The 27,052-nt window shown below is 49.4% G+C and overlaps 2 protein-coding genes across 6 annotated transcripts in view; one reads left to right on the top strand and one right to left on the bottom strand.

Moving 5' to 3' along the window:
* SUFU (SUFU negative regulator of hedgehog signaling) overlaps window positions 1–1,286 on the bottom strand; it is a 131,303-nt gene extending 130,017 nt beyond the window's left edge. For 3 of the 5 annotated variants that reach the window (XM_054436797.2, XM_054436798.2, XM_054436796.2), the window contains exon 1: window positions 680–1,286. In XM_054436797.2, the coding sequence (XP_054292772.1) occupies window positions 680–861 (182 nt within the window). In that variant the 5' untranslated portion in view covers window positions 862–1,286. The remainder of the gene's footprint in view (window positions 1–679) is intronic. The other 2 variants (XM_054436805.2, XM_054436804.2) reach the window with 1 other exon arrangement.
* On the top strand, window positions 1,190–25,728 carry ACTR1A (actin related protein 1A). The gene is made up of 11 exons (XM_054436806.2): window positions 1,190–2,413; window positions 14,385–14,449; window positions 15,874–15,949; window positions 16,737–16,862; window positions 19,300–19,424; window positions 20,604–20,820; window positions 21,880–21,972; window positions 22,800–22,974; window positions 23,077–23,138; window positions 23,785–23,825; window positions 23,992–25,728. The coding sequence occupies exons 1-11, from the start codon at window positions 2,366–2,368 to the stop codon at window positions 24,092–24,094; spliced, it is 1,131 nt and encodes a 376-aa protein (XP_054292781.1). The 5' UTR covers window positions 1,190–2,365; the 3' UTR covers window positions 24,095–25,728.
* Window positions 25,729–27,052: the final 1,324 nt, after the last annotated feature.

Below are 27,052 nucleotides of genomic sequence, written 5' to 3'. Positions count from 1 at the left end.
TGCACGGAGAAAGAGAACAGTGCAGAGTAAGCAAAAAGTTTATCAGGAAGAGCTGCTCCGTCAAACTTCAAAAGCAAAAGCTTTGCCCTGATACGACGTCTGAGCTCATCGGGAAGGTATCAAAAGGAGACCTCCTCCTCATCTCTCCACAAGCACCAGGCCCTCATCTTTGGCCCTCCTACCCACCACAGGAGAGCCCTGGGCCCCTCGAACCCCCCCATCCTATGCAGTCTCGTGCCCTCTGAGCTTCATCGGCCTCGCTCCTCCAAAGCCCTCTCAAATGCTCCCCAGGCCCCGCCTCGCCTGTCCCATCCCACTTCAGCCGCCCCCGCTTGGCTTCCTCTCGCCCACTAATGACCCCCTACAGGCGCCCCCTCTTTTCACCACGTTTACAGTTCCCTCGCTCCTGCCGTTCCCCCCTCTGCTCCTACACACACCCCCAGTCCTCACTCTATTCTCCTAATCCCGGTTAACCCCTCACTACCCACGGGTTCCGTTAACCCCTTTGTCCCCATTCCCAACTTGAGCCTTAACTCCTTCCCTCGCAGCAGGAAGCCCTCCTTCAGAGTGCTTTAACCATTCTCTACCCCTCCTCCCACCTCCCACAAATTGCTTCGCCCTCGGCGCTTTAACCCTTTCCAGCCCGCGCCTGTCCGTCTCCCCGCGGCCCAGAGCTTACCAGTACTTGACGATAGCGGTAACCTGGAGCGGGTTCGGCTGGTCAGGGTAAAGGCGGCGGCACTCTCCGTAGATGGCGTGCAGTCCCGGGGGAAAGAGCGAAGCGAAGGCCGGGGGGGCAGTCGGGCCAGGGGCCGGGGGCGCGGTGGGGCCGGGGGCGCCGCTAGGCCGCAGCTCCGCCATCGGGGTGCGTAGGGCAGGCACTGGGGGAACTGGAGAGGGCAAACGACGGGGAGAGCACTGACGGGCCAGCGGGCGGACTCGGTGGGTGAGACTCCCCGAGGCGATGGGGGCTGCAGCGAGGTCTAGCTCCGCGCCTGCGCACGGCGCACCGTCCGCCCAGGCTGTAGCCGCCGCCGAGTCTGCCAGAGGGTGCCTCGGGGCGGCGGGGCGCTCAGGGGGGCGGGGCGCCGGCGCGCCCTATCCAAGCACCCATTGGCTAATGTCTGTGCCAGCCACAGGCAGGGAAGGCGTGACTTGACAATAGGCCCCGCCTCCCCTCCCTGTGTTGGGAGTGTCCCAAGGCTCTTGGTCTCCCCCTAGTGTTAGGAGGAACCCAAGTTTAGAGATGCTGAGCACCCTCTGAGGTGCTAGGGTCCCACGAAAGCACCGAGAAGTGCGCCAACAAAGGATTTGTTACTGTTTTGCTGACGCGCTGCTAACTAGGATTTAAACATAAATCTGACAATGGATTGATTCATTCATCCATGGGGCGTTAGTATTAATAGATGATAATAAATCTAATGTTTTCTAGGGCTATTGACAAAAAGGTCCCTGAAATTTCAAAGGGGCTGGGGGAGAACATAATCCAGAGAAAAAAATACACTGGGCTCATTTGAAAGCAGTGACACATAACCTCTCTTCACCTCCATTTTCTCAACCATCAATGTCAATTCTAGCTCCTTATGAAAATTAAAGAGATACTAGAGCAGTTTCTGAAACCCTTAGATGATGTTTTAATGACCAAAAGATTACCTATACTAGTAGTTCCAATTGCCAATCTTCGGATCAATGTTAGCCTGTTATGCAGAAAAAAAGAAAATGCAAAAGGCAACGACAATATACAGGTTTTTAACTTAAAGCTAATTTTATGCAATTTAAATTGTTTTCCTTTGTTGTAGGAATATGTCCTCTCGCGTACGTGTGTTAACATTTCCTTTTTGTTAGAGTGTGAGGTGCTAGGAGATGTTTATTAAAGTCTTACAGATCCAAATAAAAACATGAGAACCTTATATTGTCTAAGGGAACGTTGGGGGGAGTGGCAGGGCTGATCTGCAAAATCCAAACATCCATGAATTACGACCAATCTAAACCGAACTACAGACAAGTACTCGAGAAGACTACATACCTCAGCATGCACTGCGAACTCCATCAAAGGGACTACAGATCCAGGCATGCAACATGACCATCAACCTGTGTCTCTGGCTGTTTAATCTAGGGAGACCACAAATCCCAGGGTACTGTGCATGGGAAATGCGACTCCCAGTCTTAAACTAGGCTGGCAACAAAGCAAGCTAGAGCGCTGACCCAGGCGCAAAGCTTGCTGGGGATTGTAGTTCTTCAGAGGCGAGGTTGGGCCGCTCCCTCGCCGCCCTGAACCGGCGGCTAGACTGCGCATGCGTGTCAGTGGCGCTAGCGGCGGACCCGGCTGAGCAGTTCCTTCCCCAGAAGGAGAGATTCCTCTGCCATGGAGTCCTACGATGTGATCGCCAACCAGCCTGTCGTGATCGACAACGTGAGTTGCGTCTTTCCTATCTATAAGGGGACTTGGGCTCTCCTCCTCGAAAGGATCGCTTCCCGGGGTTCAGCCTGAGCCGCCGGCTCTTTGTCACTGGCCCGGCCTGTCAGGCGCGTTCAGCCACAGCCGCCTCCTTCCTCCCCTTATCACATAGTCCGCAGGCAAGGCGGCCAGCCAGCGAAAGTGGGATGGAGAACTCTGGAGTGGATAAAGGAAAGAGTTATAGTCCAAGCCAGTTCTTGGGCCCTTGGCTCTAGGGGCCTTAACCGCTGTGTGAGAGCCCGTCGCCCGCCCTCTCCTCCGTTTCCGATCGCTCTATTGGTTGCTCTGGCTATCCATCTTGGCCAATGATACCGCCTCTTAGCCTTGCCGGATGAGGCTAGGCCTCTGCGGTGATTGGCTCACGCCCCTGCCGTTCTTCCTGGCCGCCATATTGTTTTCCCTCTTGAAGGGGCGGGGCAGTGCTCCAGGGCTGTGGGGATTGGCTTCCGGGACTCTGGGTGGTGGGGCCTAAAGGCAAGTGCCCGCCCGCGGGTGGAGAACGGCTAAGTTTTCCTTCGGTCTCAGCCGGCGCTGCGGCTTGGTGGTATGGATCTGGGTGGGGCCCGAGAATCTGGTGCCAGAAACTGCTGTAGGATGTCAGCTATTACTGTGATTATAAATTACAAAGTTGATAAAGGTCGAGAAGAAAGGAGAATGACAAAGCAAGCAGAGAGGTTGTCCTCCTCTTTGGAACGCCTAGTTCTTAGGGGGAAAAATTACCAAACTTAATATTTGCCTGGCGCTCTAGCGCTTCCAGGGCGTTTTCACATACATTCGAGTTGAATCCTCACAAAAACTGGACGCATAGTTTAAAAGGAACTTTGATCTTCGTGTTACCGGTGAGAAAACTGAAGCGCGAAGAAGTAACGTGAGCCCAAGGTCACATAGCAGAGGTGCCCTAAATCCAGTACTTTATCCGTCATCCCTTTTGCCAGCAGCACCATGCAGAAGCATCAATATTGACCAATAGAAAGAATCTAAATACTGCTCTTATTTTGGGGGGAAAGGAGAAAACTGTAAAACGACTGCATTTCTGCCTTCGATTCAAAGCTTTGGTCCCACAGAGATTGATCCCTTTCTGTGTCCCTTGTAGGTCCCTCCGTTGAGGCAAAAATACCAGTTCCCTCTGTTGTAAGCTGACTCTGTCAGATTCCCTTTGTTGATTCAGCTCTTGGGACCTTAGGCATATTACAATATTCTCGCTTAAGCTTCAGCTCTGTTAGGTAGATAGGAATTACTATCCCCAGTGTATGCAGGGATGTTAAATAACAGATTTCAAACCATCCAGTTTAGGAATTGAGGAGCCAGTCATCAGACTGAGATCCAGTTCCAAGTTGCTCGCTTTTTCCAATATATTTTTGTTGTTGTTTTCATTACATTTTCCTTCTCTCCAGGGGTATTTTGTTTTTATTATTCCCCTTTAGAAAGGGGCAGGATTGAGCTCAATGAGACAGCTCTTTTTTTTTTTCTTTTTTTTTTTTGGAGACAGGGTCTCGCTCTGTTGCTGAGTCTGAAATGCAGTGGCGCGATCACAGCTCACTGCAGCCTCAACCTCCTGGGCTCAAGTGATCCTCCCGCTTAAGCCTCTCGAGTAGCTGGGGCTGCAGGCACGCGCCACCACCCCGGCTAATTTTTGTATTTTTTGTAGGAAGGGTTTCACCATGTTGTCCAGGCTGGTCTCAAACTCCTGGGCTGTTGCGATTCTCCTACCTTGGCCTCCCAAAGTGCTGGGATTACAGGCCTGAGCCACCGTGCCTGGCAGAGACACCTCTTTTTTTGGTGTGGGGGGTGGAGGGAACAGGATCTCGCTTTGTCACCCAGGCTGGAGTGCAATTGTGCGATCTCAGCTCACTGCAGCCTCCGCCTCCAGGTTCAAGAGATTCTCCAGTCTAGACTCCCAAGTAGCTGGGATGACAGATGTGCACCGCCACGCCTGGCTAATTTTTTTTTTTTTTTTTTTTTTTTGAGACGGAGTCTCACTGTCGCCCAGGCTGGAGTGCAGTGGCGCGATCTCAGCTCACTGCAAGCTCCGCCTCCCGGGTTCACGCCATTCTCCTGCCTCAGCCCCCGAGTAGCTGGGACTACAGGCGCCCGCCACCTCGCCCGGCTAATTTTTTGTATTTTTAGTAGAGATGGGGTTTCACCGTGTTAGCCAGGATGGTCTGGATCTCCTGACCTCGTGATCCGCCCACCTCGGCCTTCCAAAGTGCTGGGATTACAGGCGTGAGCCACCGCGCCCGGCCTAATTTTTGTATTTTTAGTAGAGATGGGGTTTCACCATATTGGCCAGACTTGTCCTGAACTCCTGACCTCAAATGATCCACCCGCCTCGGCCTCCCAAAGTGCTGGGATTACAACCATGAGCCACCACACCCGGCCCAGATACTTCATTTTTGAGAGGATCTTTTTGTCTCCTTCACTAGACTATTAAATCCTTGTGGAAAAAGATGATATTCTCCCACAGGTTTAGTGGTGTTGGAAAAAAAAATTTAAGAAAGATGATATTCCTTTAGTCTCACTTCAACCACTTCTCTCTACACACACACAGTATACCTAGGGTCTGGCACCTCTGTGTGCTCAATAGATGTTTTTTCATTGGATTGATGGGTGATTGGATGAATGACTGAATATCTCTATCAAAGTAACAAAGATATTCCTAAATAAAGAAAAGATGGGGAGTTTTCTCTAGTTAGTTACTGCAGATAATTGAGTAGGACTTTTTGTTCTTGATGTTGATTTTCAGAGAGCACTATGATTTCTGTCTTTAGCCAGGCTCTTTGTGCTTCTTCTGCCTTCTTAGTTGTAAAAAGGAAAAATATATAGAAATTCAATTTCCTGTTTTCATCAGCAATGCAGAAGGAACAACCTGTCTATCCCACCAGCTCCTTTGCTTCTTGAATTGCTAGGCAGGAGTTCCATCTCTGGCCATTTTCTTTAATATCACTTACACTAATGCGTCTTAGTTTTTTTCTTTCTCTTTCCTGGTAGTATGTTTCGAAATGCATTACAGCAGTGATGCATTTTTAGTTTCAAGATTTAAAGAATTGACTTGTCTTTTTTTTTCCCCCCTCTGGGAAAACATGTCCTTTATTATGCCAGTATTTCTGCCAAAAGGTGAAGTAGGAGAAACTTAAGTCATTTTCCTATTAGTATTTGCTGAATATCTGACACATTTTTACATTTGGGGTCTCAGGTAGTCCTTGCTGTTTAACATTTGGGGGGGGTCATTTTGTTTTTATTATTTTCAAGATGGTAGATGTATAGGAAACATTATTTGAAATACCTGAGACAACTTATTACATATAATGAGAATAATGTATCACTAGCTATGTTAACTCTATAGCTTAACATGTTGTTACACTTTATTTATGGGCCAAGAAGAGTATAATCAAAAGAATGCAGGAGAAAGAAAGCAGGGAAAGAGCCCCATTAGGTTCACAGCCTTTCCCAATCATAAGACAATTGTGACCACTCCTTTCATCTTACTCTGGCATCAAGTCATTTCATCAGAATTTAATGAGGAAAATGGAGGGGCAGGTAGGTGAGTGCTTTAATGACAACAATAAAGTGATAGGTATTTTTTTTAATCACCCGAGAAGCTTTATGATGATAGGTATTTTTTAAAACCAAATATAAGTCATTTCTTCCCAAAGACATATCACAGAGAATAGTGTAAGATGGGAGCAGCTCCTAGGCCACATTTTGAGGACTACACTTTGATCAGAATACCATGTTTATTCTGAAACTCAAATTTTTCCTAAGATCCAGGCCAAATGTGGTGGCTTACTCCTGTAATTCCAGCATTTTGGAAAGCCAAGGCTGGAAGATCGTTTGAGCCCAGGAATTGGAGACCAGCCTGGGCAACATAGTGAGACTTCATCTCTACTTTAAAAAAAAAAAAAAAATTAGCCAGGCATGCTTGGTGGCATGCACTTGTAGGAGGCTGAGATGGGAGAATCACTTGAGCCCAGGAGTTTGAGGCTGCAGTGAGATCGTGCACCTCACTCCAGCCTATTTAAAAAAAAAAAAAAAAAAAAAAAAAAAAAAAACTCTAAGTTTACAGTTTTGCCTAAACCTAAAATGGATCAACGTTCTTGTCAAACTTAAAACTGTCTTTGTGACTATATGGACCTAAATGCAGGCTCTTCAGAAGTTCAACAATAAGCTAAGCATTTGTTTGTTTTGCTTTGGATGTTGTGCTGCTTCAGCCCCCTTTAAAAAAAAAAAAAAGAGAGAGAGATACTTTAAACATACAGAAAAATTCGGTGTGGTATATAACAAGCACCCAGGTAGCATGTGTCTACTACCCAGATTTAATAAATATTGACGTTGCCATATTTGCTTCAGTATTTTTTTTGCTTTAGTGGTCCCATCCACCTTCATGTTTTAAGGAAATAAAACATTACAGATATAATTGAAGACTCTTTGTACCCCTCCACAACCCTATCTTTTTTTTTTTTTGAGACAAGGTCTCACTCTGTTGCCCAGGTTGGGGCTCAGTGGCACAATCAAAGCTCACTGCAGCCTCAACTTGCCAAGCTTAAGCAATCCTCCCACCTTAGCCTCCCAAGTAGCTGGGACTACAGCCATGTACCACCTGCTCAGCTTTTTTTTTTTTTTTTTTTTTTGTAGAAATGGGGTCTCCCTGTGTTCCCCAGGCTGATCTACAACTCCTGGGCTGAAGCAGTCCTCCCACCTCAGCTTCCCAAAGTGCTGGGATTACAGGCATGAGCCACTGTGCCTGGCAACCCTATCCTTTCTCTCTGTTTTACAAATAACCCGCAAAACAACCATCATCATAAAATTGTCCTCCTTTTATACTCAGGAAGATAAGTCAGGAAAATTGTGTTGTTCAAGGCCAGCCTGGGCAATACAGCAAGACCCCCATCTCTTTAAAAAAAAAAAAAAATTGTGCTCCTTTCCACCTATGATTTTTTTAAATTTTTAATTATTATTTGTTTTTAAATTTTTTTTTAGAGATAAGGTCTCACTCTATCACCCAGATTAGAGTGCAGTGCTGCAGTCGTAGCTCACTGCAGCCTCAAACTCCTGAGCTCAAGCAAACCTCCTGCCTCAGCCTCCCAAGTAGCTGGGAGTATAGGAGGAGCAAGCCACCATGCCTAGATCCATCCATGATTTTATGTGCATATGCATTTTAAGTTTGGCAGGGGAGTGTGCTGTTTGTGTTTTGAAAGTTTACTTAAGTGCTATCATCTTACTGTTATTTCTTTTTATTATAGCAATTTCAAACATACAAAAGGAGAAGGAATAGTGTAAGGAACATCCATACGTTCACCTAGCTGTAACAGTTATCAAACTCTTGGCCAATCTTTTCAACTACATTCCTGCCCATTTCCTTCTCCCACATTCTTTTTTTTTTTTCCTGAGATGCAGTCTGCTGTGTCACCCGGGCTGGAGTGCAGTGATGCTCACTGCAACCTCCTGGCTCAAGTGATTCTCCTGCTTCAGCCTCCTGAGTAGCTGGGACTACAGGCACGCACCACCATGCCCAGCTAATTTTTGTATTTTTAGTAGAGACGGGGTTTTGCCATGTTGGCCAGGCTGATCTCGAACTCCTGGCCTCAAAGGATCCAGCCACCTCAGCCTCCCAACGTGCTGGGATTATAGGCGTGAGCCACCACGCCCAGCCCCACACTCATTTAAAAACATAATCAATATACTATTATCATGCCTAATCAAATTAACAAGAACCCCTTAATCTTATCAGTTATCTAGTCAATGTTCAGATTTCACTAACTGTCTGAAAAAATTTTTCTTTTACAATTTGTAATCAGCTTTTCTGATCCTACTAATGCTGATTCACTTAAGTTTTTAGGGACACTAGAATTAGCTGAGGAAATGAAGTCAATGTATTTATCTAACACTGTCACTTGCAGTGTGATATTCAGGCTGTTGGTTGTACAGCTTCAGCAAGAATCCATCCCTAGCTTGACAGAAAAGGTGAAGAAGAGGTGACTTACAAAGATATTTTCACGTTCAATTATGGATATTTTGCAAGCCAAGGATGTGCTTCACACTGAGCTAAGTCCTCTGAGGATAAAAAAGAAATCAGATACCATGTGGAAGAAGAAACATCACCAATTAGTGACTGGAAATGCCTAGAATAGGGATCTCAAACTCAATGCCTGCAGAGGCCAAGCAGGAATGGAAATATACTCAAAAGAGAAGAGAGAGAATAGCCTGAAAGGCACCTCTTCCAGGCTGGGAAATCTGAAAGGTGCATTGAATTGAGCATGCCTGACCAAAATGTTAACTGCTTCTCCTTTCTATCCAATTGTCCCCATGCAGGAATACGGGCCTAGTGTTGCCAGATATTCTGATTTTTAAAAATTTGTGTATTTATCGAGGTCAGGAGATCGAGACCATCTTGGCTAACATGGTGAAACCCCATCTTTACTAAAAATACAAAAAATTAGCTGGGCGTGGTGGCGGGTACCTGTAGTCCCAGCTACTCGGGAGGCTGAGGCAGGAGAATGGCATGAACCCGGGAGGCGGAACTTGCAGTGAGCCGAGGTCGCGCCACTGGACTCCAGCCTGGGCGACAGAGCGAGACTGCGTCTCAAAATAAAATAAATAAAATAAAAATACAAAAAAATTAGCCAGGTGTGGTGGCAGGCGCCTGTGGTCCCAGCTACTCCAGAGGCTGAGGCAGGAGAATGGCTTTGGACCCGGGAGGCGGAGCTTGCAGTGAGCCGAGATTGCGCCACTGAACTCCAGCCTGGGCGACAGAGCAAGACTCCGTATCAGAAAAAAAAAAAAAAAAATCGTGTATTTATTTATTTATTTATTTTGAGACGGAGGCTGTCTCTGTCGCCCAGGCTAAATTGCAGTGGTGCAATCTCGGCTCACTGCAACCTCCCCTGCGTGGGTTCAAGAGATTCTCCTGCCTCAGCCTCCCGAGTACTGGGACTACAGGCACGTGCCACCACACCCGGCTAATTTTTTTTTTTTTTTTTTTAGGTGGAGTCTCGCACTGTCGCCCAGGCTGGAGTGCAGTCGCGCAATGTCAGCTTACTACAAGCTCTGCCTCCCGGGTTCACGCCATTCTCCTGCCTCAGCCTCCTGAGTAGCTGGGACTACAGGCGCCCACCACCTCGCCCGGCTAATTTTTTGTACTTTTTAGTGGAGACGGGGTTTCACCGTGTTAGCCAGGATGGTCTCAATCTCCTGACCTCGTGATCCGCCCCCCTTGGCCTCGCAAAGTGCTGGGATTACAGGTGTAAGCCACTGCGCCTGGCCTTATTTTGAATTTTTTATATATATTTTTTGAGGCAGAGGCTCACTCTGTCGCCCAGTCTGGAGTGCAGTGGCGAGATCAGGGCTCACTGCAGCCCTGACCTCTTGGGCTCAGCCTCCCAAGTAGCAGGGACTATGGACCCGCACCACCATGCCCAAGTAATTTTTAAATATTTTGTAGGCCTGGTATGGTGGCACATGCCTGTAATCCTTGCATTTTGGGAGACTAAGGCGGGTGGATCACTTGAGATCAGGAGTTCGAGACCAGCCTGGCCAACATGGTGAAACCCCATCTACACTAAAAATACAAAAATTAGCCTGGCGTAGTGGCGCACACCTGTAACCACAACTACTCAGGAGGCTGAGACAGGACAATCGCTTGAATCCAGGAGGCGGAGGTTGCAGTGAGCCGAGATTGTACCACTGTACTCTAGGTGGGTGACAGAGCCAGACTCCATCTCAAAAAAATTAAAATTAAAATAAATATTTTGTAGAGATGGTGTTTTGCCATGTTGCCCAGGCTGGTCTCTCGAACTCTTGGCCTCAAGCAATCCTCCTGCATCTGCCTTCCAAAGTGATGAGGTGACAGGCGTGGGCCACCGCACCCAGCCATACTTTTTGTTTGTTTGTTTGGTTAGTTGGTTGGTTTCCAGACAGGGTCTTATCTTACTCTGTCATCCAGGCTGGAGTGCAGCAGTGCAATTACAGCTTGCTGCAGCCTTGACCTCCCAGACTCAAGTGATCCTCTGACCTCAGCCTCCTGAGTAGCTGGGACTACAGGCGCACAACGACCATACCCAGCTAATTTTTGTATTTTTTGTAGAGACGGGGTTTCACCACGTTGTGCAGGCTGGTCTCGACCTCCCGGGCTCAGGCAATCTTCCTAGCTCAGCCTCCCAAGTAGCTAGGAGTACAGGCACGCATCACCATGCCTGGCTAACTTTTTGGTATTTTTTGTAGTGATGGGGTTTCTCCATTTTGGTCAGGCTGGTCTCAAACTCCTGGCCTCAAAGTGATTTGCTTGCCTCGGCCTTCCTAAGTGCTTGGATTATAGGCATGAGTCACCACACCCAGCCGAGACTACTCAAGAAGTCTCTACCAGACATTTTTTCATTTGGCCTTGCCAGAGTGAATAACAAAGACAGTGGCAGCTTATTTGCCAGGTACACAGTTCCTAGTTGTACATACTGTTAAAGAAATGGACATAACCCTTTTGTATGCTCTTGAGCAGAATTTGTGTGGCTTGAGCAGAATTGAGGCAGCTCAGCTGCTCCTCATTCTCCACTGATTCTTCACCCTACGACTGGCCTGGCAGGCCTGCTTGGGGGCTGCAAGGACACGCTGGGTCTGGTTCCACCTTGTGCATCACTCCCAGTGCTGCTTTCCCCTTTCCTGAACCGCCTCTGCCTGGGGCTTCTGTCATTTCAGCTGGTCATTCAGGTTCCATACTTTAGGTTCTATCTGCCAGTCATTTGCACTTGATTTTAATTTTACTCAGCCAGCATCTGTTGAGTACCCAGCAAATGCCAGATACTGCCGAAATGTACTTTAGCCTTAAGGAACTTCGACTGAAAAGAGACAAAAGTGGAAACCTTACATTGTAATAGAAAGCAGAATGAAGTGCATGCCACCTCGTGGTGCAGGTAATGGAGATTTGCTGTGAGATAATAGGAAGATGATCATTCATTCCAATTGGGGATGTTTCTTCAGGAGGAAGGTGATGATATTTGAACTGGGCCTTTTATACTCTTTGCTAGGAAGGACAGAGAAGAAAAAACAAATCTGACTTCATAATCTGCCTGTTTACCCAGACTCTAGTCCTTTTGCTTGTAAACTAAAAATCAAATACCCAGGAAAATCATCTCTTAAAAATATCCAGGGTCTGAAGGACAGATTTCATCCTCTCTTGTTTTTTAACCTCTGCCGGGAGACCCAATTAGTCTGTTGGCATCACCACACCCAGATGAAGGCAGTGAGCAATCATTGGAAGACTGAGCAAACAAGTTCTAGGAGTTCCCTTCTTGCCTGTCCGTGCCTTGCTCTCAGAGCCCTTGGGTTTGTAGGCAAATTCCCCCTCCTTCCCAGTCTTTCAGCTCACTTGACAGCTGCACTTTTTCCAGGCTCCTTGTTGTACTGCCCAGTCCAATGAGTTTGCACATTGTCTTCTGTTTTCACTCTCTTCTGTTGGCAAAGGTTCCTGCTCCCTTAGAGAACTGGCTGCCCTGCTCTCCTCTCATACCACTTTCTCCGCCCTTCAACCACTTTTTTTTTTTTTTTTTGAGGTGGAGTCTCACTCTGTCTCCCTGGCTGGAGTGCAGTGGTGCGATCTTGGCTCACTGCAACCTCCACTTCCTGGGTTCAAGTGATTCTCCTGCCTCAGCCTCCCTGAGTAGCTGGGATTACAGACGTGTAGCACACCTGGCTAATTTTTGTATTTGTAGTAAAGGCAGTGTTTTGCCATGTTGGCCAGGCTGGCCTTGAACTCTCTGGCCTCATGTGATCTGCCCCGCTTCGGCCTCCCACAGTGCTGGATTACAGGCGTGAGCCACCACGCCCAGCTTCCTTCAACCACTTGCTTCCTCCACCAACCTCTGTCTTGCCAAAGGCAAGCACCAGATGGCCAGTCTCACTCCCCCTCTTCCTGCAGAAGAGCAGGAATAAGAGAGTCAAGGAGGGAAGCAGGCATGTTGCTGGGAAGCCTTTGGTGCAGATAACCTTGGCTACTTAGAGTCTGCTGGTGTGTTCAGTGCTTGCAGAGTGGGGTCAGGAAATACCACACTCCACCCCAGGAGAGTGGTCAACAGGCAGCAGGAAAAGGCTTGCCCCAGCTACGGGTGCAGCTGCAAACCATGTTGGGTTAGAAGGGTGAGGATATCAGGTGTGGTGGTAGAAGAGTTAAGAAGGAAGAGGAGGCCGGGCACGGTGGTTCATGCCTGTAATCCCAGCACTTTGGGAGGCCGAGGCAGGTGGATCACAAGGTCAGGAGTTCGAGACCAGCCTGACCAACATGGTGAAACCCCCATCTCCACTAAAAATACAAAAATTAGCCAGGCATGGTGGTGCGCGCCTGTAATCCCAGCTATTCAAGAGGCTGAGGCAGGAGAATCACTTGAACCCAGGAGGCGGAGGTTGCAGTGAGCCGAGATTGTGCCACCACACTCCAGCCTGGGTGACAGACGGAGACTCTGTCTCAAAAAAAAAAAGGCCGGGCGCGGTGGCTCACACCTGTAATCCCAGCACTTTGGGAGGCCAAGGCGGGCGGATCACGAGGTCAGGAGATTGAGATCATCCTGGCTAACACGGTGAAATCCTTCTCTAATTTAAAAAAAAAAAATACAAAAAAATTAGCCGGGCGTGCTGGTGGGCACCTGTAGTCCCAGCTACTCAGGAGGCTGAGGCAGGAGAATGGCGTGAACCTGGGAGGCAGAGCTTGCAGTGAGCCCAGATTGCACCACTGTACTCCAGCCTGGACGACAGAAAGAGACTCCATCTCAAAAAAAAAGGAAGAGGACAGGGTGTATCTACAAGCAATACTAAGCCTTGACATCTGTCCTGCACAGGGTTGGTCTCTGTCTAGAGTCAGTGTTTACATTGATTGGGCCCTGGGTGGTACCTGAGATGCTGGGAGAACTCAGATTCTTTTCTGGACACCTCACTCGACATACCAAGTGTTGGAGCAGCAGGACTGTGGTTCTCTTCTATTCTCAGAGTAGGCTTTAGTCTTTGCTTCTCTTTACCATCAGGAGACCAAGGAGTAAAAGGAAAGCATAGTTAAAAAGAAAACAACAACAAAAATCTCCCAAAGCATAGTGCTCTGCCCTTGTGATAAGAACCAGACAGCACGTGTTCCATGGGAGTCCATTTCAAGCATGACAGTGCTCATGGCGGTGTCTGTCACAGAGGCCCTGGAAGCTGGGAGAGTTCAGGTCTGAGCCGGGAAAGTAGGTTAAAAGCACCCCAGGGTGGTGTAACAAGGAGTCATGTGCTTTTTCCACCTTATGTTCCTGAACTTGGCTGCTTTGATGCTTCTAGGTACCTTCTTCTTTCCCCAGGTTTTCTGTCTTTTTCTTCCCTTTATTACTAGTATTTTTAATTCCCAAAGCAAAACATATTCAATGTAGAAGAGTCAGAGACTGCAGAAAACTCACACAATACGGTTGAGTATACAGTGAGAATCCTCCTCACCATCCTATTTCCACTTCCGTTTTTGGTGTGCATTCACCTTTTTCTAGGTTCAAATAAATGTATATATTATATACAAATATTAGGTTTTTTGTTTTTTTTTCCTGTGAGACAGAGTCTCACTCTGTCACCCAGGCTGGAGTGCAGTGGCACAATCTTGGCTCACTGCAACCTCTGCCTCCCAGATTCAAGTGATTCTCCCACCTCAGCCTCCCAAGTAGCTGGAACTACAGGTGCCTGCCAACACACCTGGCTAATTTTTGTATTTTTACTAGAGACAGGGTTTCACCATGGTGGGTAGGCTTGTCTCAAACTCCTGACCTCAAGTGATCCTCCTGCCTCTGCCTCCCAAAGTGTTGAGATTACAAGTGTCAGCCACTGCGCCCGGCCGCTTTCTTTTCTCAAATAAAAATGATACCATATAATGTATTTTTCCTTTTGTATTTGTGATAGTTCTGACTCCTCATTCTCTCTCCTCTTTCCTCAGGGATCCGGTGTGATTAAAGCTGGTTTTGCTGGTGATCAGATCCCCAAATACTGCTTTCCAAACTAGTAAGTCATTCTGTAGCTTAGACATTTTGGAGGCTCATCAGCTTTGTTACAGGCCCAGCCCTATAAGGAACAGGAGCCGGGTTTGGAGTCAACAAAGGAGAACAGTTGTCTACGTGGTACAATTTGAGAGGCACAGACAAGAGGCCTCTTTTTAAAAATCCAATTTTATCTGATGCTAAAAAATTTTATCATTGATAACTCACTGCTTTAGAGGATTGCCTCTTGGTCGAGCCCTCCTTTTAAAATTCTCCTATCACCCAGGCTGGGGATTAACATTTAACCTATCTTTTTTTTTTTTTTTTTTTTTTTTTTTTTGAGACGGAGTCTCGCTCTGTTGCCCAGGGTGGAGTGCAGTGGTGTGATCTTGGCTTACTGCAAGCTCCGCCTCCCGGGTTCACGCCATTCTCCTGCCTCAGCCTCCCGAGTAGCTGGGACTACAGGCGCCCGCCACCACGCCTGGCTAATTTTTTTGTATTTTTAGTGGAGACGGGATTTCACCGTGTTAGCCAGGATGGTCTTGATCTCCTGACCTCGTGATCCGCCTGCCTCAGCCTCCCAAAGTGCTGGGATTACAGCCCTTCTACTATCTTAATGAGTAGTTTCTCAGAACTTTCCTCCTAAGGCAGAGAGACTGCAGGCAGGAGAAGAGCACAGAGGCTTACAGGAAGGGCTTAAAGGGGCAGGGAAAGGAAGAGGCTATCTGTCCGATCTATAGCATCACAGTTTTTTTGTTTTGTTTTGTGAGACGGAGTCTCATTCTGTAGCCCAGGCTGGAGTGCAGTGGCGCAATCTCAGCTCACTGCAACTCCTGCCTTGCAGGTTCAAGTGATTGTCGTGCCTCAGCCTCCCAAGTAGCTGGGATTATAGGCATGTGCCATCACGCCCAGCTAATGTTTGTATTTTTAGTAGAGATGGGGTTTCACCATGTTGGCCAGGCTGGTCTCAAACTCTTGACCTCAAATGATCCACCTGCCTCACCTTCCCAAAGTGCTGGGATTATAGGCGTGAGCCACCGAGCCCGGCCCAGCATCACAGTTTTACTCAGATGTCCTGGGAAGGGGACTAAGGACACTAAAATGTTTTGAGTTAATCACTCCTTTAGAAATTCTCATTTCCTCATCTTTCTTGGTCTGTACTTACACTGGAGAAAGAGAAGAACTAGAGGTATTGAATACTCTAAAAATTTGTTTTCATAATTTATAATAAATATAAAATATGAAACAATATATAAATAATATAATACATGTTCATTTTAGAAATTGTGGAAAATACAGAAAAGTATAAAGAAGAAAACCAAAATCAACTGTGACTTCACTCCTCGAAGATAATCTCAGTAGAATTTGAGTGTGTATGTACATCTATACATCCTTCCTGTGTTCTGTCATGAAATGAAAAATGATGGTCCTCCTCACTGTCTTTTCTAGTGTGGGCCGACCCAAGCACGTTCGTGTCATGGCAGGAGCCCTTGAAGGCGACATCTTCATTGGCCCCAAAGCCGAGGTAATTCCCACGCCTACAGAACAAGCCTCAAGCCAGCAGAGGACCTTCATTATTCACCACATGGAACATGTCCCAACATTTGGACATACTCATAAGTAAAAGGGGCAACTTTCTCTGAAAATCTCCTTTTTGATTCTCTCATCCTAGGCTTAGGTGGTTTATTTTTCCCAGGAACAGCCTGTGGTCTTGGAGAAGAAATACCTGGGACCTCACTTTGGGACACACTGAGACCAGTCTAGAAAACAGGGCTGTTGTCTTCTGCATTCTGTCACTGCCTTGTCAGTGATCAAATTTACTGTGTTTATTATTTTTTTCACAAAAAATATTCAGTGGGGAGATCCTGGCTGGGGTACCCTAGGGATGAGTTAATTCGCACAGCTTTGGCAGAGCCCTCATGCAGCCTCTCGTAAGCAGATAGCAGAATCGCTGTTGCCATCCTTGGCTTCAAGTGCTGAGGCCCAGAGGTGGGAGCCAGGAGATTGTGTCCTTCAACCAGGCAATGAGGAAGATGCCTCCTGCCACTTGCCCTAGAGGCACCTGAGGGGCCATGGAAATGCAGAAGCCCCCTGCTTTGCTGGCTCCTCGGGAATGAGGGCAGTTTGCAGCAAACAGTATATAGCCTTGGAGAATGAGTGCCCACCCTTAGCCCTGGGCAAGGACAGCAGGGTGGGAGCTCAGGAAGCTGAGGCTTCTTTGCGAGGGATTCAGCTTGCACTGCTCAGTCTTGGGAGAGCAGGGTCCTGGGCGGAGCCTGACTGCAGTCGCAAGTCCTGTTCTCTTTTCTCAGGAGCACCGAGGTCTGCTTTCAATCCGCTATCCCATGGAGCATGGCATCGTCAAGGATTGGAACGACATGGAACGCATTTGGCAATATGTCTATTCTAAGGACCAGCTGCAGACTTTCTCAGAGGAGGTGAGGATCCTGTGTGTAGGGCACTCCTGTAGGGTATGCAAAGCTGTGTCAAACTCCTACCCTAGAGATGATGAGGAGGATGATGATCACTGCCAAGAGTGCTGGAGCCATTTGATTTTCAGGCATATTCAGATTTAATCTTAACACCATTCCTATGAGATATAGGTAGTATTATCTCATTTTACAAACAAGGGAACAAGTTCAGAAAAGCCAAGTCGTGGCCGGGCGCGGTGGCTCATGCCTGTAATCCCAGCACTTTGGGAGGCCAAGGCAGGTGGATCATGAGGTCAGGAGATCGAGACCATCCTGGCTAACACGGTGAAACCCTGTCTCCACTAAAAATACAAAAAATTCTCCGGGCGTGGTGGCGGGTGCCTGTAGTCCCAGCTACTCCGGAGGCTGAGGCAGGAGAATGGCGTGAGCCCAGGAGGCGGAGCTTGCAGCGAGCCGAGATTGCGCCACTGCACTCCAGCCTAGGCGACAGAGCGAGACTCCGTCTCAAAAAAAAAAAAAGAAAAGCCAAGTGGTATTTCCAAGGTCACCTAGTGAACAAAGGGTAGAGATGGAATTCAGACCTATGTCTTTTAGAATTCAAAGCCTGTGCTCATTAACTTCTTTCACCCAGACTGGAGTGCAATAGCTCACTGCAGCCTCGACCTCCTGGGCTCAAGTAATCCCATCTCAGCCCCATCCCCTACCATGCCCGGCTAATTTGTGTGTGTGTGTGTGTGTGTGTGTGTGTGCGCGCGCGTGTGTGTGTGTGTGGTGGGGTTTTGCTCTTGTTGGCCAGGCTGGAGTGCAATGGCGTGATCTAGGCTCACTGCAAACTCTGCCTCCCGGATTCAAATGATTCTCCTGCCTCAGCTTCCCAAGTAGCTGGGATTACAGCATGAGCCACGGCACCTGGCAAATTTTGTATTTTTTGTAGAGACAAGGTTTTGCCATGTTGCCCAGGCTGGTCTCAAACTCCTGGGTTCAGGCAATCTATCCGCCTCCACCTCTCAAAGTGCTGGGATTACAGGCATGAGCCACCTTGTGCAGCCTGTGCTTATTAACTTGTGAGGAAGTAACTCTCCATTCAAAAATGTAAAGGGAGGCTGGTCACTGTGGGTCATGCCTATAATTCCAGCACTTTGGGTGGATCTCTTGAGCTCAGGAGTTTGAGACCAAGTTGGGCAGCATGGCAAAACACCACCTCTACTAAAAATACGAAAAAAAAAATAGCCGGGTATAGTGGTGCGTGCCTGTAGTCACGGCTACTTGAAATGATGAGGTGGGAGGACTGCTTGAGCCTGGGGGCATCGAGGTTGCAGTAAGCCAAGATCGCACCACTGAACTTACAGCCTGGTGACAGAGTGAGACCCTGTCTCAAAAAAAAAAAAAAAGAAAGAAAATGCAGAGAGGTGCAGACTAGGTGTATCAATTTCCAGGTGCAGGTGGGATGTTTTCAGTTTTGGTTTTTTTGTTTGTTTGCTTTTTTGAGATGGAGTTTCGCTCTTGTTGCCTAGGCTAGAGTACAATGGTGCAATCTCGGCTCACCGCAACCTCCGCCTCCCGGGTTCAAGCGATTCTCCTGCCTCAGCCTTCCTGAGTAGCTGGGATTACAGGCATGCACCACCACGCCCGGCTAATTTTGTATCTTTAGTAGAGACGGGGTTTCTCCATGTTGGTCAGGCTGGTCTCGAACTCCCGACCTCAGATGATCCGCCCGCCTCAGCCTCCCAAAGTGCTGGGATTACAGGCGTGAGCCACCACGCCCGGCTGTTTTCAGACAGTTTTTTTAAAGCAGTGGTCCCCAACCTTTTTGGCACCAGGGACTAGTTTCTTAGAAGACAGTATTTCCATAGGGGTGGGGGTTTGGGGTGGCCAGATAGTTTCGGGATGAAGCTGTTCCACCTCTGATCATCAGGCATTCAATTCTTATAAGGAGTGCCCAACCTAGATCCCTCACATGCGCAGTTCACAGTAGGGTTCACACTCCTATGAGAATCTAGTGCCTCGGATGATCTGATGGGAGGTGGAGCTCAGACGGTAATGCTGGCATACCTGCCATTCACCTCCTGCTGTGCGGCCTGGTTTCTAACAGGTCACAGACTGGAACTGGTCTGTGGCAGGAATTTAGAGTTTCACAAAATCTTCTTGACAGTTGGAGATACACAGCAGACACAGGGGCCTGTATAACAATCTTGGAGGACAAGGAGGGGAGTTGGGGGGCACAGCTGAGGACAGAATGAAATTTTAAAGTGGGCGTTAACTTGAAAAGTTGAGAAACCTACTTGGGCAGGGATAGTTGACAGGCACAGCTTGCCTTTTTTTGGAGGGAGGCTGACAGAAGTCCCCGGGCTCTCAAACCAGCAAGGCAGGGTCTTCTCCCCCAAGACTAATGAAGATGGAAATCTGGCCTTGGCCTCATTGTCTCCTGGGCTCCTTTCACCAGCATCCTGTGCTCCTGACTGAGGCGCCTTTAAACCCACGAAAAAACCGGGAACGAGCTGCCGAAGTTTTCTTCGAGACCTTCAATGTGCCCGCTCTTTTCATCTCCATGCAAGCTGTACTCAGCCTGTGAGTAGCAGCTGGCTAGCCCGGCACCTGCAGGGAAAGCAGTCCTTTGGCACAGCTGAGGCTGGCTCTCCTCTGGAATGGTTCAGAGTAACTTGAGCCCCCCTGCTAGGGAAAGGTTAAAGATGGTGGGAAAGAGAGAGAGGCTTTTGCTGAAACTGAGCACTGAGGCTTCGTAGTTGAAAGCAAAGGAGGACATGTGGCTACTATTGACCATATCCCAGTGTCAGGACTCCTAGCGGGTTTGGTCCCCAAGGCCTTGGCTGGGCCTGCCGAGGCAGCCACATGCTGCAGCAGCTCTTCCCGGAGGCCCCTGTAATGTGTCCACTTATTATTCAGCACTTATTGTGGCCAGCTGCTCCGCCAGGCTGCTGAGACACCCATGATCCGAATGCCACCACAGTCCTTGTTCCCATCCCCCGTGGCTCCTGTCACACTCCTACCCCGCCTCACACCAGAGTGAGGTCTACAGCAGAGATTATCCACGAGTGACCTACACGTGGGATTTATTTGACCCCATTAACAAACTGTGAGCCAGCATTTAAAAATCAAGAGGTGTCCCATCAAAATCCAAATTTTTGGCTTCTCTGAAAAAATGGGAAGATCTGGGAATGCCGGGCACACATTCCCACAGGGCAAAAATCAGCTGGAGCTGAAGAGCGGCTGCCACTTGAGATGGGGCTGGCAAGCCCACCCTCCCCACAGCGCGTCCATGCTCTGTTGGCCTCTCTGCACTGAGCAGGGGGTCAGTTGCCTCACTTGCCTTTTTTTGGAGCGAGGCTGACAAAGGTCCCCAGGCTCTCAAACCAGTAAAGCAGGGTCTTCTCCTGCCTTTGTTTTTAATGGAAGTGAAAAATATTCTTATTTTTCTTTATTCTTACTTTTCCTGCCTGGCCCCTAGGCTGGGTCTCTGAAGCAGCTGAAGGCCAGGCCATCTCAGACAGGAAGGCCTGCTCTTCTGGGTACGGGGAGGGAACTTGGAGAAGATCAGCTCCTTCCGTTCAGGTATTTCATGGCTTGCTCCAGCACCCGGGCTTCCTTAGTACCCAGTCTATTCTACGGACCCTGGAGAGAGGCAGGCCCAAGCTTTAGTTTAGCTGACATTGAACCCTAAATAAAGAAGTGTATTTCTTCCCAGCGTGAGGAGGCAGTGCTGAGTGACGGTGTGCCCCTTTGCTTCAGTTATGCTACAGGCAGGACCACAGGGGTGGTGCTGGATTCTGGGGATGGAGTCACCCATGCTGTGCCCATCTATGAGGGCTTTGCCATGCCCCACTCCATCATGCGCATCGACATCGCGGGCCGGGACGTCTCTCGCTTCCTGCGCCTCTACCTGCGTAAGGAGGGCTACGACTTCCACTCATCCTCTGAGTTTGAGATTGTCAAGGCCATAAAAGAAGTAAGTGCTGCCCCCTGGGCCTAGGGATGCAGTGGGGGTTGGGAGCATAGCACCCAGGACCTTGGTGACCTGCCAGTGAAGCCAGGCGAAGCACCTGCCTGGGAGTCCCTGGCGAGGCCTTGTTCTTCCCAGCCAGGTCTCTCCCACGTCACACTGACAGATTCGCCTTCCTGACATGCTGCCATCTTGTTGAGGGAAAGGGAGCTGCTTCCATTTCTTCAGCTGGGTGATGGCCACATAGGGGCTCAGTATGTTTTTTATACCTTATATGCAGATTACATAGGGTTTGGTTTTGTTTCATTTTGTTTTGTTTCTGAGATGGAGTCTCGCTCTGTCGCCCAGACTGCAGTGCAATCAATGGTGATCTCGGCTCACTGTAACCTCTGCCTCCCGGGTTCAAGCAATCGCTTGAATCCTGCCTCAGCCTCCCAAGTAGCTGGGATTATAGGTGCCTGCCACCACACCCCACTAATTTTTGTATTTTTAGCAGAGACATGGTTTCACCATGTTGATCAGGCTGGTCTCAAACTCCTGACCACAAGTGATCTGCCCGCCTCAGCCTCCCAAAGTGCTAGAATTGCAGCATGAGCTACCGTGCCCAGTCCTGGTTTTTTTATTTTTATTTTTTTAACATCCTTGAAGAAGTCATAATACATTTAAGACATTTGTCTTTGTAAGTAAACTGAAACCTCCTGCCAGCTGTGGCTAGAGGGAAAACTCTGAGCTGGGCAGGACCAGAACCATATGAGTGGTAGAAGGAGAAAGATGCCTGGGCCTGGGCTGAACTTAGGTTGTGGTCTCAGACCGAGGATCCAGAGGCCAAGTTTCCAAGCTTGCCCATCAGGAAGGTGGAGCAGTTAAGAACTCATATGCTAAATGCCACCCAGTGAAGCCCAGCAGAGACCTCACTGCCCCTGCTTCTGGGCAGCAGCTATAGTGACCATTGGGGCCATCACAGCGTTTAGACAGGTTTGTGCAGCAGCACATTCCTCCCCTGGGGCTTTGACCGGGTGTGCACCAGATTTCCTGCCAGCCTGACTGTCTTGCTTGGATCTGCAGAGAGCCTGCTACCTATCCATAAACCCCCAAAAGGATGAGACGCTAGAGACAGAGAAAGCTCAGTACTACCTGCCTGATGGCAGCACCATTGAGGTAGGTGGTCTGCCTTCTTTCTTCGGTCCCCTTAGGTCCATAAAAGCTCTGGGCCCAACCAGAATTCTCCATCAGGGTCTGGAGTCTGGCAGGCCAGTCCCTTTACACCAAGCTTGTCCAACCCCTGGCCCATGGGCTGCACGTGGCCTAGGATGGCCCAACACAAAGTCGTAAACTTTCTTAAAACATTATGAGATTTTTTTGCAGTTTTTTTTTTTTTTTTAGCTCAGCAGCTGTCATTAGTGTTAGTGTCTATTATGTGTGGCCCAAGACAATTCTTCTTCCAATGTGGCCCAGGGAAGCCAAAAGATTGGACACCCCAGCCTTACACCCTCTGTCTGGAGCAGCAGAGCTCCTGAGCATGAGTGGCCCTGTCTCCTGCAGAGGAGGCAGCCAGAACTTTGCTCCCTCCCGCTAGAGGGGAGGAAGCTCCTAAGGGATTGTCCCACATCAGTATGAGATTAGGAAGTGGGATGGTTAGTGCCATCCTTCACCACACCTGGGCGCAGTGTACGGTGAGTTACCACTCCCTTGAACCCCCATTGCTAGGAAGACGTTTCCATGAGCAAATAAATCCATGTATTGATGCCAAAGACCTCTTGGCTGGAAATGCCAGAGCGAGAAGGAAATACAGGAGCCTCCCCTCACTAGTTTCCAAGAGGCCTATCTTTGTTCTTTTAAGCCCTTGACATGTAGAGTCTGTCTTGAGCCTGGCCTTCATAGCTACCTAGTTACTAAGTGATGTGCAGAGGGGCGTCTTCCATTCCCACTCCCAAAGGGACCTTGGTCCCAGCTCCGACCTCTTCAGCTGGCCCTTGTACCTGCAGATTGGTCCTTCCCGATTCCGGGCCCCTGAGCTGCTCTTCAGGCCCGATTTGATTGGAGAGGAGAGTGAAGGCATCCACGAGGTCCTGGTGTTCGCCATTCAGAAGTCAGACATGGACCTGCGGCGCACTCTTTTCTCCAACATTGTCCTCTCAGGAGGCTCCACCCTGTTCAAAGGTTTGTCTCTTCTCTTGGAGCCCTTCCCCTGGCAGTGTTGAGCTCCTGCTGGCTCCAGGCACCCCGAGAATTGACTTGCAGTTCTCCTCGTTGGCCATTCAGGTTTTGGTGACAGGCTCCTGAGTGAAGTGAAGAAACTAGCTCCGAAAGATGTGAAGATCAGGGTAGGAGCATGGCGGGCCTGGCCGGGGTGGAACTGGGCTTCCGGGGACAGAGTGCCGCCCGGTGTAGCTGCCCTCTAGCTTTGCCCAAGCTCTTCAAGCAGCGCCAGGTTCCCAGCCTGTACACTGACCCTGAGGTCTAGGTCAGCCACAGGGAGACTGAGCTCTCATTCTCCCTCTTCACGCCAAAGGCAGGCAGTTCTAATACCCAGATGAGGCAGGGTACTAGGTAGAGGGCCCCCTGCTTGATCTTTCAGGGAAACTATAATCTTAAGAGGAGACTGACTTACTGTTGCTGTGCCCCCTGCCCAGGTGGCTCCCCCTGTCACACAGTCTGACACCTTAGTGATAGGTGAAGGGGGTTGGCTGTCTGAGGAGAGCGGGGATCCTAAAGGAAGGAGTGTAGTTCTTGCCGCGGAGTCTGCTTCTCCCTGCCCCCCCAGTAGTCCCAGCTTCCCTGGGACCTGTGGGGACTGGAAACCTGCTTCTCCAGACGAGTGGCAGGCTGGCCACAGTGCCCTCCAGAGAGGCCAGAGCTTCAGGCTTGTGTGAAATGTATCCCCTGCCATGGGCAGAAAGAGAAGCATTGTAGGGAAAGGGAGCGGGAGGGCTGGAAGTCTCAGATTCCTCTTTCCCCCCACCTTTGCAGATATCTGCACCTCAGGAGAGACTGTATTCCACGTGGATTGGGTGAGTAGCTCTTCCAGGAGTAAGAACGGAACAGGAAGTGATGGCACTGATAACCCCTCAGCACCCTCTAAAGAAAAGCCTGATTTGGTTTGGCCCCAGGGGACTGGTAGGCTCCACACATACCCACTTCTCTCTCACATGGTTCCTCTGGGTTTCCTCCCTCCAGAGGCTCCATCCTTGCCTCCCTGGACACCTTTAAGAAGATGTGGGTCTCCAAGAAGGAATATGAGGAAGACGGTGCCCGATCCATCCACAGAAAAACCTTCTAATGTCGGGACATCATCTTCACCTCTCTCTGAAGTTAACTCCACTTTAAAACTCGCTTTCTTGAGTCGGAGTGTTTGCGAGGAACTGCCTGTGTGTGAGTGCGTGTGTGGATATGAGTGTGTGCGCACATGCGAGTGCCGTGTGGCCCTGGGACCCTGGGCCCAGAAAGGACGATGAACTACCCGCAGTGGTGACGGCCTGAGGCCTGGGGTTGACCACTAACTGGCTCCTGACAGGGAAGAGTGCTGGCAGAGGCTGTGCTCCCCCCTCAGGTGGCCTCTGGCTGACTGTGGGGGACTCCGTTTACTACCACAGGGAGACAGAGGGAGGTAAGCCATCCCCCGGGAGACCTTGCTGCTGACCATCCTAGGCTGGGCTGGCCCCACCCTCACCCCCACCCCCAGGGTGCCCTGAAGTCCCAGGCAGCTGCTGCCTCCACTATCGATGCCTCCTGACTGCACACTGAGGACTGGGGCTGGGGTTGAGTTCTGTCTGGTTTTGTTGCCATTTTAGTTTGGGAGGCTGGAAAAGCACCCCAAGAGCTATTACAGAGACTGGAGTCAGGAGAGAGCAGGAGGCCCTCATGTTCACCAGGGAACAGGACCACACCGGCCACTGGAGGAGGGCAGGAGCAGTCCTCCCTCTGAATGGCTGCAGAGTTAATGTTCTCAGCCCAGTCCCCTTTCGGGGGCCTTGGGAGAGGTTAAGGCACCTGCTGGTTCCAGGTCCTCTCTTTCCATCTGTTCTTGTTGCAATGCCATCTTCAAACAGTTTTATTTATTGAAGTGTTTGTTCAGTTAGGGGCTGGAGAGAGGGAGCTCGCTGCCTCCTGCCTTGCTACACTAATGTTTACAGCACCTAAGCTTAGCCTCCAGGGCCCCACCTCTCCCAGCTGATGGTGAGCTGACAGTGTCCACAGGTTGCAGGACCACTTGAGATTGGAAGCTACACTCAAAGACACTCCCACCAGGCTCTTTCTCCCTTTTCCTCTTGCTCACTGCCCTGGAATCAACAGGCTGGTTGCTGGTTAGATTTTCTGAAAAAGGAGGTAAAATTTTTCTTTGGCAGAGACCCCTAAGCAAGGGAGGGGTGTTGGAGAGCCAGTGCCCTTAAGACTGGAGAAAGCTGCAATTTACCAAGTTGCCTTTTGCCACTGTAGCTGACCAGGGGACTAGGTTGTAGAGGTGGGAAGGCCCCCTCTGGGGTGATCTTGTGCCATTCTTGACCTTGGACCTGCTTGGTTAAGGAGGTAGTGGGCCAGACCAGAGTGCCAGGAGCTAATGGAGCCAGGCCTGACTCCTAGGAGTGGTCCAAAGGCCTTCAGCCTAGATGGTGCAAAGCTGGGGCCAGCCTGTCTTCACCGGCACCCTCACCTGTGACACCAAGACCCACCCCAATCCCAGACTTTACACAGTATTCTCCCCCACGCCGTCCTATGACCAAAGGCCCCTGCCAGGTGTGGGCCACAGCAGCAGGTATGTGTGAAAGCAATGTAGCGCCCCGCGGACTGCAGTGCGCTTAACCAACTCACCTCCCTTCTTTTAGCCCAAGCCTGTCCCTTGCACAGCCTCGCACAAACCACATTGCCTGGTGGGGCCCAGTGTACTGAAATAAAGTCGTTCCGATAGACACGTCAGCTGGGCCTCTATCTGTCTGTCACCAGGGCCGAGTGGGAAGAGGAAGAGCAGCAGGCCCTGAATCTGAGGTGGTGACTGGGCCTGATCCATCCTCTAGAGGGCATCATTGCACCAGCCAGCCTTGTCCAGGGCATAGCCCAAGTCCCAGCCTGTCAGGTGGATGCAGAGAAAAGGGTGATCACACCACAGCCTAAGTTCAAGAACAGAAGGTCCCACTCCTGTGTACACTCTAGCCCATGGGTGAGACTCAACTCCAGATGACAGGAGCAGCTCTCAACATCCCTGAAATCAAAGATCTCAAAACCGTCAAGTGAATAAGAAGGCCAGGAGCTTGGCCGGGCACGGTGGCTCACGCCACGCCTGTAATCCCAGCACTTTGGGAGTCCAAGGCGAGTGGATCATGAGGTCAGGAGTTCAAGATCAGCCTGGCCAAGATGGTGAGATCCCGTCTCTACTAAAAACTACAAAAATTAGCGGGGCGCGGTGGCAAGCGCCTGTAATCCCAGCTACTCAGGAGGCTGAGGCAGGAGAATCGCTTGAACCCGGGCAGTAGAGGTTGCAGTGAGCCAAGATCGCCAGCCTGGGCGACAGAGTAAGACTCTGTCTCAAAAAAAAAAAGGCCAGGAGCTTATTACAGTGCAGTTTCCAGGGCCCATACTCAGATTTCCTGATTAATCACTTCTCCATTTAAAACCTGCACTTGGGAGAAAAATTGCCAGGTCTTTGCCAAATGGTAACTATTTAATCTTCCCAATAACCTTACAAAATATATGTGCTTTTGTTGTCCATTTTACAGATAAGGATTTGGAGCCACAGAAAGATTAAGCAGTTTTCCAAAGTTCTGCCTTTTTTTTTTTTTTTTTTTTTTGAGATCATGTCTCACTTTGTCACCAGGCTAGAGTACAGAGGCACAATCTCAATCTCTGTTCACTGCAACCTCTGCCTCCTGGGTTCAAGCAATTCTCCTGCCTCAGCCTCCCAAGTAGCTGGGATTACAGGTGCCTGCCACTGTGCCCAGCTAATTTTCATATTTTTAATAGAGATGGGGTTTGATCATGTTGGCCAGGCTGGTCTCAAACTTCTAACCTCAGGTGATCTGCCTGCCTCAGCCTCCCAAAGTGCTGGGATTACAGGTGTGAGCCACCGTGGCCAGCGCTGGCCTTTCTTAATCCAGAATGTAAACCCAGGCCATAGAACCTACAGCCTACATTTTTAATCACCATGCAGCCTGTAAAAAAACCACTGGCCTAGAGCAGTGGTTCCCAGTTGGAACCAATCTTGCCACCCAGGACACATCTGGCAATGCCTGGAGATATATTTGTT

The sequence above is a fragment of the Pongo pygmaeus genome, chromosome 8 (assembly GCF_028885625.2).
Source record: "Pongo pygmaeus isolate AG05252 chromosome 8, NHGRI_mPonPyg2-v2.0_pri, whole genome shotgun sequence".
Taxonomy (NCBI): Eukaryota; Metazoa; Chordata; class Mammalia; order Primates; family Hominidae; genus Pongo; species Pongo pygmaeus.
Note: the sequence above shows the minus strand (reverse complement) of the source record. Positions and strands in the feature narration are given on the sequence as shown.